Consider the following 11500-nt stretch of genomic DNA (forward strand, 5'->3'; position numbering starts at 1 on the left):
AGCAACAATAGCAATTGTACGGAAAAAACTTTTTTTTTTTGCAACTTCTTCTTCTATGCCTTCTCTTTCCTCATCTGCGATCATAATACCGGCAGAAAATAAAGTGAGTTCAAGCTAAATAATAAATTTATATCTCGACGATAAAAAAGCACTTTTTGTTGTTATCATGTTGATGAAATATGGCGAAGCAACACTTCATGATTTGACTTTCATATTTTCACTCTTATTTCTTTTTTTTTTTGAGATGGAACAACTTTTTTCTGTCAAGATTGGAGGTGAAAAAGTTGGTTGTTTGTGGTTTGTCTTGGTGTCAAAAAGGATTCTAACAAACATCATGAGATTATTTGGGATCCCAACCAATCTTTGGACTAGCTGTTTATTTAAAGCAAAGCATGCTTGAGCGACATAATGCGAAGAACCACAATTTTATCCTAAAATGATTGTCATCGGTGACAGAGATGGCAACTTCACGGATCGTTAATATGGCGATAACATCTAAAGAATCCAATGTGCTACTCAGAGTATTAGTCAATCCATTCTCATAATTATATTCCTTTTCTGTTTTTAAACTTGACATCAGATTTGAGAATAGTATTAGAGACAGTATCTAAAGAGCTGGTTAAGATGAGAATTGTTGGGAACGTTTATGTAGAATAGTATTGGTAGAATTGGATTCAATTTTTATTTGAAGTTTTATGGTTTATTATAAATTCAGAGAATCTGTGACAAGCCGGTACAAGTTCAGGCTATGATCGAATTGTAACAGCTATTAATGTAGACTCAAAATTACTTTGAGTTCTACGTTAAAAGTTATTGCCTTTAGAGTGTTAACCAGTGAATACAAGAGACAAAGGGTCAACCGACTAAATGCTAAATATCAGAACTTGACGGAAAAGTCAGCTTAACTCCTTATAATCTGAGTCAACTTTGAGCATCGTGAATACCAGCAGTGAACCATCATTTTCTTTTGTAAAGGACAACTACTTGAGGGTAGCCGATTGTAATCTTCGTAATAAAATCCAAACATGACTCCAAAAAAGTCTAAAATGCTTCTATTTTGGAATATCATCCACTTCGTTGCCATCAGCCAATCACTCATATACCTTCAAATAAGTTGTGTCTTTCTGAAAACTTCAAATAATTCTCAGAATTCCACTTAATTAAAACATTTCTCTTGAAATACGCAAAAAGTCAGTAAACAACAATCGTGAAATGCGCAATTTTTCCAATTTCCCTAGAAACGTTTTTTACACGTGAAATTTTCAAAATGTTTTGTCGATTGCTGTACAAAAAAGTTCAAATTCATTTGATTCCAAAGCAGCAAAAAAATTGAACCTCAAAAAAAAGAAATTATATTGATTCTAATGCTCCTTATGAGAGCATGTCCCGAAGTCCCCTTAAGGCCATATTTATGCCTACTCTTTCACCATATCGCAGTCAAACAACGAGTTGTTTAAATAATTGATGATGACAAAATGTGTACGAAACAGCGATTTTTTTTTATATATATATGTTCCTCATCGCGCTACATAGTCGAGCACTTCAGCAGAAAGTTCTATATCACCCAAGGATATAAATGTGTACATATACAGCAACAGAAAGAAAAAAAAACGACAGGAAAAAGCATAAACTTTAGCGACAATAAAAATAATAAATGCAATGCTCATATTTTGTGTCGTTTCAAGGCATACACACAATATTTATACATTAAGTAGGAAGTATGATGGGAGAGAGGCATTGAGAATAAAGAAAAATAGCAAAAGAATTATATCGGAAATTGCTTGGTGACATAACAAAATGAGAATAAGAAGATGATGGGAAAGTTAGAGGAAATTAGTTGAGTAGATGAGAAGTTAGAGAAGATTAATGCGCAGTTAATGGAGAGTCAAGCTGGGAAATTGTAATTTTCTGGTTAATTTCGGGATTTTTGACGTTTTTTTGGCATTTATTGCTGTATTTTGGACAGAAATTGAGAAAATTCAAGAAGGCAATCTGTTTTTGGTGCTGACTAGCATGCAGGTCAAGTAGATGGCAAAAAAGGACAAGTGTGACCAAAGAACTCTTGGAAAAAGGCTGTTGATGGAGACAGTGAGGCATTTGGGATTTGTAAAGAGCAAAATACAGCCAGCGAAGTAAGTAAGTAAGCGGTATCAAGCGTTTATCCTGAATTTTGAACTGTGAGTAAGCTGTGGACCACGAATAGGGTCCTGGAATGAGAAAGCGGTTCATACCTAGTCTCATACCTCATAGTATGGTTCAAAATCCTGCAGCCACCCAGCCAACCTTCAGACTCAACCCAAACTGCACTCACCAAATCAACATCCTTATTATCATAACTAACATTTCAAAAAGGTGCTGAGCAAATAGAATGGATGTGGCTGATATCACAGAAAATAATAAAATATATGAAATTTGTTGCTAAGAATGATTAAGACTCAGTTCAATAAACCATAAATTATGTTGTTTCATTTTCTACGCTACATTTTCATCATTTTTCATTCCCATTGGTAGTAGGTATCTTGCTCATTGAATAAAGGAAGGAAATTGGAAAATTAAGAGTCAAGAAGATGCTATAAGTTGTAACAGATTGTCGTTTTAATGCTCATCTTTTACACAAACAAGCTGAATTGCATTATATACTAAGCTTCTGTTTGAAAAGGGGCTTAAAGTCACTTTGTTAAAATGTAAATGCTGGGGGATTTATTACTCAAAGAGTCTCTGTGGATATTTAAGGACATGTGGATGCTTTTGTGGAATGCTTTGTGGAAGGCTTGATTTTAAATAAGTGTAGGACAGTGGTGAGGAAGCTTTTTTGACCGCGGCACACTTTGGAGGTAAGCTGCATCTACTCTTGTGCCACGCCACAGAGGTTGTCCACACTGATATAGCGGAACAATCCAAATTGATCTAATACTTAGCAGAAGTCGAGGTTGGTTGAGTTCGCTAAAAATTGATTGAAATTTGCATAAAATGTTATACTTCACAAGTGTCAGCAGAACAAAAATTCATGCAAATTCCTTTCATTGTAGCGAACTCATCCGGCAGGCACACTACGCATAAAAGGCCAAAAGTCCGACACCAAACTGACTTAACTCTAGGCTTAGGCTGCATTTCATCAAATCTTACTTAGCGCAGAGTCTCGCTGGCCTGAATGATGATTTTTCGACTATTTTTTCGTTGTGTGCCTTCCGGGTCAAGTTAACCTTCACCACCAATATTTAGGGCAGTGATGGACAACCTTTTATTTTTTGCGGCACACCTGGGTCGAATGCCTCAAATGCAACAGCATATGACTTACGCATCATGACATTTTTAAACAATTTTGGCTTCATACTAGTGAACCGTTGCACATAGGTTGTCCATTACTGATCTACGTTATAGGAATCGCAATCCTAGTCACTATATTAGCTATCCAAACATCTCAACTCGTCAAATATCAACAAATTTTTAAAACATTTTTTCTAATTTTTTATTATCTCATTTCACTAAAATTTACAAACCTACAAAATAACAAAATACTTTTTTGAACTTTACATCTCAGCCTCACATTTTCACCTTTTCCTGATTATTGTTAAGTTTCGCAAGAGATTCCAATTCATCCTCATACACAGGCTCAGGCTTTCTCGGTATTACCCAGAATTTCTATAAAATATAAATATATTTTTTATCCATTAAAGCTCATAAATCAACAGACACAGATGAATGAGATGCCATACCTGTGTTTTACCAAATTTCTTTGCCTCATGCAATGTATTCGGAAGTTGGTGATGCAACGTTTCAGGCAAAAACATTGCTGCACAAAAGCCCATAAAACATAATCCACCTAGGAATTTTTTTTTAATTTATTTTCATGAATTATTCAATAAAATAACGGAATGAATGGATGCATACCTAATATGAAGTAAGTATAGCGTACATCATATTCAGTACCGACATAAACAATATATGGTCCACATACAGCAAGTGAATTTGCAATTATACTACCAACAGCTATGCCTGACTGTCGTAGACATGTTGGGTAAATTTCCATTGATTGTAAGTTAACAGCAAAGAATGTGATGCTTGTACAGAACTTGATGAATACAACAACCATTGTTAATAGGCGCTCATCTTCTTGGTTACGAGCATACATTGCAGCAGGTATACAAGCTATTGACATACCCAAAAATGCTATTGCATTGCTGAATCGTCGTCCTATTCTGTCACTCATCCAACGTCCAATGATGAATGCTGGAAGTGCAGGCAAATTAGATATTGTGTCAATAAGTTTGTCCTTGATACTCACCAGGCAACTCAATGGCACTTTGGTAGAGGAAGCTCAAAAATGGATTTCCTCCCATTCTCGTCGAGTTGAGAATCAACACATAGTAAGTAATTGACACATTTGTCCAGCATATTACAATCAAAATTGTATTCTTAGCTAAACGCCATCCCGTAAACAGTGAGGCAATACCAAAAACTTCTTCTGCCTTTTCATCAGGCAGCATCTCTTTAAGCATCTTTTCCGTAATTTCAATCTTCTTACCATTTATTTTGGCAATTCTATTGAGCTCATTTGCACATCTTGCGAGATGTCTTTTTGTGGCCAACCATCTTGGAGATTCAATCATGTATTTGGGATAAAGTGCAAAAAGGCCAATTGGTAATGTTGTTATCATTAAGAACCATACCCAATCTCTTACAACCCAAAATACTAATGGCATTATACTAATGCCTATCGTCCATCCAACACATTGTAACATTGCTATTTTTCCTCGATCTTCTTCTTTTGATGTTTCCATTGCTATAATCAATGGACTAAGGAATATTGACATGCTTGTAAGCAATGAGATAAGTGACGCAATGGCATATAATATGTAATTTGATGCAGTCAATGTTGTCATAATTCGACCCAAAATTATTATTATCACACTTATGTAAAAGACTGGACGACGACCGATACTGGGGAGAAATTGAAGATTAGACAAGTTAGGGAATTGTAGTGGGTATTGAGGTGCTAAAGCGCATTTTTCGATTTTAAGCATGTTTGGATGATGTCTGAGTCTTAGTCTGAGTCTGAGTCCGAATTCGAGTTTAAATCTGAGTTTGAGTCTGAGTCTGAGTCTGAGTCTGAGTCTGAGTCTGAGTCTGAGTCTGATTCTGAGTCTGAGTCTGAGTCTGAGTCTGAGTCTGAGTCTGAGTCTGAGTCTGAGTCTGAGTCTGAGTCTGAGTCTGAGTCTGAGTCTGAGTCTGAGTCTGAGTCCAAACTGTCATCTCCATCCATACCCAATTTCTGTTCAAAAAATGCGCTCACAGCACATGTAAATCGACAAGAAGATAATGAGTGACAAATAATATTTGAGAGACATACGTATCACCAAGCTGTCCAAAGAGAAATGTCCCAACAACTTCACCAACTCGATGCCAGACAAAAACATTTGTTTGATAAAGTGCCTTCTCACAAATCCAATCTTGATCCGACACAGTTGTACGCTCGTACCATGTTTTATTGTACTCATATCCATGAACACATGCTGTAAAGAATGTGTTGTAAAAAAAATAGAAGGTATATTCTGTTGATGGACATGATAATATGGGGGAATATTTTTGGACTTACCAATTTCATCATTTTTTGTAAAATTCCATTGCGATATTGGGAGATGCTCATATGATGATGAATTGTACATGTTGCAGCCACTTTTTGTTAAAATTCCACGATTGTCTGTTTCCCTGTAAATGGAAATAGAATTTTTTTTGTAATAGGATGTTGTGAATTTGGGTACGTAGAAGTGGATTTTTACAGGTGGATGTGGATTTTTTTACAGAGTATGGTGCTGTATTGAATTCTTGGTAGCAGTTTTTATTGAAAATTGCCATAGAATTATGGTTTTTGTGGAAAGTTTGATAAACCTCAGCAATTTGTGACCTCAGCTTATAGATCCTGTCATAAATTTGTATTTAATAAGTATTCAAGTGCTCATTTACTGATCAAGCCATACCCTAACAGGCAAAGATCATGCTTTTATGTCCCAAAATACTACTACGGTATCTAAAAGTGGTCTCTTTGGCTGTTAGGGATACTAATTCGGTTTGTGTATTCGCGGAGTACAAAATATGGCTTTTTATATTTTATTAATGTCCTCCAAATCATACAATTATGTTAAATTGTGAATTAATCGTCATCAATAGCAGTTAAACTAATCTACTGTATGTTAATCGCGACTTCAAGTAACCAAAACCGTTCAAAAATTGCTAAAAGCTAAGATTACATCAAATTTTGTAGAAAATATCAACTGCCATTTAATATTTGAATTCTATTTGCAACTAAAATCAGTTTCTTCCCCCTTTTATGGTTGTTAGTCCCCTAAATAGAAAAGTTTAGTTTGTTTTCAATTTTCAAACAATAAAGACATTTTTAAGGTATAAGTTCCTTCATTTACAAGTTAAAGAAGTGATCTCATCCATCTAAGGAAGGTCATGGATCACAATAGATCTCTCCAGACAACAAAGTAAGTAAGTAAGAAGTGATCTCAACAAAGATTCACAGTTAATCAACTGTTTTCCGTATTTCCTGACCTAAATACTTCAAAACATGTGTTTCATTGATAGTAATAGACATGATAGACATAGAAATAATGTAACATTATGAAATTAATTACGTACTAACTTTAAATTATCTTTAATATTGCTTATTGATTGATTAGAAAATCAACAATCCAGTTTCTAACTCCTATCAAGTTTGCTGCTGTGAAACACTTCAAATTAATTAAATACTTGTGGTGTTTTTAAGGTTTGAGTCGTTTAGATTGTGGCAGAGATTGAAGTTGACTTGGGTTTGGGATGGGAAAGTCTAGTCAAGGATGAGTCGGTTCCATAGGAAGTTCAAGTCGACTTTGAGGACTGAATTGGAGTCGTTAATTAATTTAAAGGAAGTTGAAGGTTCTTTAGCATTTTTAAAGGCTTCTTTCACATTTTTATGCCAATATTCAGCTACAGAATCCTCAATAACCACAATTTTAGTTCCATAACAACCCCAACAACCCATAACAATCCACTCTTCCTGATCATCGCACATACAATTTTCTAAAAATATATATCATATCCACTTACATCGGTATCATCAAGTCTATCCACTCCTCGGTACTTAGATTATATTTCTCATGTCCTGGGACATAACACGTGTGGTCTGGCTCATTCAATACCATTACAATATTCATGAAACTCATCGATGCAAAGCACACGAGTGCAACATTATAAAAATGATTAAAGACTCGCTGAAATTTACCATCATTTCCCACGAGTTCCATAATTTTATCAAATGCTGCATTCTCGCAATCCTCAGACATTTTGAGTAGATTTTGTGTTGTTTTGACTAAAGTTACTTAAATTCAAGGTAGAGTCGGTTGATTTATTGGATAGGCACTTGATAATAATTATTTGCCTCAACTTTTGATGATGGCTGCTTAGACTAACTTTATAAGGTTCGCAAATAATTTTTATATTATTATGACTTTTATCTCATTTGCTTATTCTGCCGTTCTGTAAATAGTAAGAAAATAATTGTTCTTAGTATCAGGATTAGTGATGAACTTTATGACACGTGGAAAGTGAGAATCATTGTGTGATGACTTTAATGAGTAAATAGTAGTTAGGATAGGAACTGTAAACATGAATTGTATTTGCACGTTTTAAGTGCCATTGTTATCAAGATTTGATATCAAAATGTTTTTGTAATTAAAAATAGTTTTATGAGATTTGGAGTTGACTCAAGTATCAAAAAGACTTAAAAGACGTAAGCTGACTAGGAGAGCTTGATTTGTATCTAATCGAGTCGGCTGGAATCGACTTTTTCATTTAAAGTTCTAATCGACTTCAAGGTCAGCTAACTAGAATCTTAGTCAGATTTGGCAGATTTGACAGGAATCCAGTAAAGACACTGTCTTGGACTTTATAATCCAAACTCCCTCAGTTCTGCTAAATCTCCTATAAGGTGATCTTGAAGGAATGATGGACATTTAAATGAGAATGATTGCTTCATATTCGTTGAAAATTGATCATTCAAATCTCAGCAAATCTTGTTGACTTACTGCAAAAGTGAAGTTAGGGAGGAGCTTTAGATACCAAAACCTAACCTGGACAAAAAAAAATTCTTCAATTTTCTGGGACTATGATAGAGATTTCTTACTGGAATTCAAGAAATTTTAGCTATACTTAAATCATATGTCATTTAAACACCAAATATATGAAATCGGGACTGTGTCGGACTTCAAATAAAGTCTAACATCCCCCGAATGGACTAAATACTTTTATCATCCAGATCAGTGGTGGGCAACCTTCAATTTCGCACACCTTGGTGTTTAGCCTGGACTGAAACCCCACACGGCATATGGTTCATGAAATTTCCAAACAATTTTCACTGCACACTAGTCTACCGGCGCACATAGACAGCCCACCGTTGCTCTAATATAGGCCAACATCCCCCTAACTATCCTATATACTAATATCATCCAGATGCACAGACTCAAAATGCCAAAGAAATTTAATGAATGAACAATTTCCGACATATATCCACATTCACTTAATGTTTTCAATCTTTTCTTGTTTAAGCTACTTTTTACTTAAGTTCATTGAGATATCTGTACGATAAGATTCGTGAAATGTCGCTCAAGGTCGAATATTAACTTGATTTGAGTCTAGGAGATGAGTTAAATGATTTATTGTCTTTAATAAAGTCTCTTTCCCGAGTGATATATATGAATGAAGGGTTTGTTATGGGGCTGCCGGGTGTTTGTAAACACTGAATGGATGATGTCTCTGATTGGCAGTCTTGGGTCGGAAGCTGTCGATAGAGCCAGCTTTAGGTGACATCTGAAAGAGGCCATGAATCACAATTGATCTGTACGGCCAGCGAAGTACAGACAGTAAGTAAGTATGTCGGAGCATACACATGGCTGTCAAATAGAAGCGGCATCCATTTGATGTCACTCAAGTCAGTATGTCGGTCGGGTTTGAATTAAATTAGATTATTTTGTGTAAATTTTCTAAATTATTTCCCCTTTTTTTTCAAGTTGATGAAAATGTTTGATGGAATTTATGGGATCAAAGGTGGAGATTATGATTGAAATTGTAAACTATGTAGTTGACCTTTTGGAAATTATGTCAGAATTTTGTTATTGAATTAAATGTTTTAAAAATTTGTTTAAATGGGTATTTTCGATTAGTTTTGTCAATTAATTTTGATGATTTTTTAAACAATTTTTTCAATTTTTTTGGAAATTTGTAAATTGAAATTTAAAAAATAAACAATAATTTTTTTCACCAAAAAAATTTTTTTTTTGACATGAAATTTTTAAATGCTTATGCCTTCTCAACGATAAACTCAATTGACACCGAAATTTAAAAAAATACGAATTTTGAATTTTCAATTCCGTGAAAAAAATATTTTTAGGATGCTCCATTGTTTCAAAAATCGATCATTTATACTGAATATAATTTCTTGCGCAAAAAAATATAATTTCTTGCGCAATTTTGGACAAAGGCGATTTGATGGCACAAAACTTCAATTTTCTTTATTTACCCTCTTTTACGACGCTGTCTTCCTTCCAAATAGTTTAAGAATGTTTCTTGATTATTTTAAAAATATTTTTGAGGTTTTTTTCACAACAAAATTTTTTTTAATAGCCTACTTTAAAATTGCACACGAAAATTTGAAAATTTTGTTTTGGTAATTTTTTCGCGTTTTCAACCTCTAAAATATTTTTAAAATAATCAAGAAGCATCCTTTTTAAGAAAGGAATTTCCGAAAATTCAAGTTTTGTGTTGTCAAAATCAATCGCCTACTTGTCCAAAATTGCGCAAGAAATTATATTTTTTTCAAGAAATTAATTTTTTGCGCAAGAAATTTATACAGTATAAATGATCGATTTTTTTCCTAAAAATATTTTTCTTAAGGAATCTGAAAATTCGCTTTCGTATTTTTTTAAAACTTTGTTGGTAAAATGCATCCGTTCAAAATTTGGACATTTAAAAATTTCAACTGGATTTTGCGCAAGAAATTATATTTTTTACCCTATTATCTAAATTTAAAAAAATGAAGATTCAATTTTTTTTTTCTTTTAAAATTGAAATTCATTTTTTTTAAACTTAACTTTCAATTTTTCAAATTTTTAATTTTTTAAATTTTCAATTTAAATTTTCAATTTTTTTTCAAAATTCAATTTTTCAAATTTCAAATAAAAAATTTAATTTTTTCTTTTTTAAATTTCAAATTTCTTTTTTAAAATTTAAAAACTTTTTAAAATTATTTTAAAAATGATTTTTTTTATTTTAAAATTCATTTTTTTAAATTTTAAAATTCAATTTTTTTAAATTTAAATTTTTCAAATTTTTTTAATTTTCAAATTTAAATTTAAAATTCAAAATTTGAAAATAACTTTTTGTTTAATTTTAAAATTAAATTTTTTAAATTTCCAATTTTAGAATTCAATTGTCTTTTAATTTTGAGATTCAATTTTTGATAATTTTAAAATTTAATTTTTTTTAATAACTTCAAAATTTAAATCAATTTTCATGTCAAAAAGTTCAAAACTTATCTAAAAAGTCCACCAAAACTATTTACATTTTCGTCCTTGTAATGCCCACAAAATTGGCAAAATTTATCTCATTAAGAGACACTTTTCTCCCACAAATTTATCTCCTTTTATGGCAGTCACAAGTAACCGACTCAAACCTCGCCTTAAACAAAAAAATCCACGTCCAGTTCAATTGGATGATCACTTTAGACTGATTACTTGCTTAAATTTTCAGCTCACACAAATTTATATGAAGTTTTTTTTTTTTTAAAGAATATTTTATAATGATAATAATGAGATAAGACTAGTTTACTTACTGTATGCTCTCACATGCTTAGTTTCTCCTCCAATTTATAGTCAATTTAAGATCTCTTTACTCTTTTTTTTATGTCTCTACATGTGAGAATTTTGCAGTTGTAAATTGACATCACTTAAATGTTTTATTTGTGCCTATTACAGCTGATTTGAGCAGTTATGAACGTAATTCTACTACTTCAACCATTTCTTATCAAAAATTGCTGAATTTGGTAAAGAATTGTCAAGTGCTTGTTTAAGATAATACAGATTGATAAATGATAACCTTATATGTGGATGTAGATCAGGCTGTGGACATGGAAAGAGATGAATTTTGGAGTTAATTTGTTCAGTTTTGTATGGAATTAAAACTTAGATTTTTAACGGTTTTTTGAAATTTGAAATATGATTCGAGTTTGGGCTGATTCCGTTCGAATTTTGTAAAATTCTAAATTTTAACGGTTTTGTAGAATTCAAAATTTCAATTTGAAAATTTTAACAATTATGAAAAAAATAAAATTCTAATTCTTAACGGTTTTTGTAGAATTCAAAATTTCAATTTGAAAATTTTAACAATTATGAAAAAAATAAAATTCTAAATTTTAACGGTTTTTGTAGAATTCAAAATTTCAATTTGAAAATTTTAACAATTATGA

General features: G+C 32.4%; 1 protein-coding gene across 1 annotated transcript; it reads right to left on the bottom strand.

Moving 5' to 3' along the window:
* Positions 1-3444: 3444 nt before the first annotated feature.
* LOC139089083 (carcinine transporter) lies at positions 3445-10768 on the bottom strand. Its single transcript, XM_070638511.1, has 8 exons — positions 10598-10768; positions 7090-7518; positions 5597-5709; positions 5351-5513; positions 4286-4941; positions 3892-4230; positions 3717-3823; positions 3445-3642 (listed from the first exon to the last, which is right to left on the bottom strand). The coding sequence occupies exons 2-8, from the start codon at positions 7323-7325 to the stop codon at positions 3544-3546; spliced, it is 1713 nt and encodes a 570-aa protein (XP_070494612.1). The 5' UTR covers positions 7326-7518; positions 10598-10768; the 3' UTR covers positions 3445-3543.
* Between the last annotated feature and the right edge of the window lie 732 nt (positions 10769-11500).

The sequence above is a fragment of the Chironomus tepperi genome, unplaced genomic scaffold, assembly GCF_022539635.2.
Source record: "Chironomus tepperi strain 1889 unplaced genomic scaffold, CSIRO-AGI_Ctep_v1 contig_174, whole genome shotgun sequence".
Classification (NCBI taxonomy): Eukaryota; Metazoa; Arthropoda; class Insecta; order Diptera; family Chironomidae; genus Chironomus; species Chironomus tepperi.

Bases quoted from the DNA above. Each gene is read 5' to 3' on its own strand.
- LOC139089083 (XM_070638511.1), bottom strand. From the start codon at position 7,325: ATGTCTGAGGATTGCGAGAATGCAGCATTTGATAAAATTATGGAACTC. The intron at 5,514-5,596 runs GTAAGTCCAAAA...CATTCTTTACAG, and splicing joins TACAAAAAATGATGAAATTG to CATGTGTTCATGGATATGAG. The intron at 3,643-3,716 runs GTATGGCATCTC...TATATTTTATAG, and splicing joins AGAAATTTGGTAAAACACAG to AAATTCTGGGTAATACCGAG.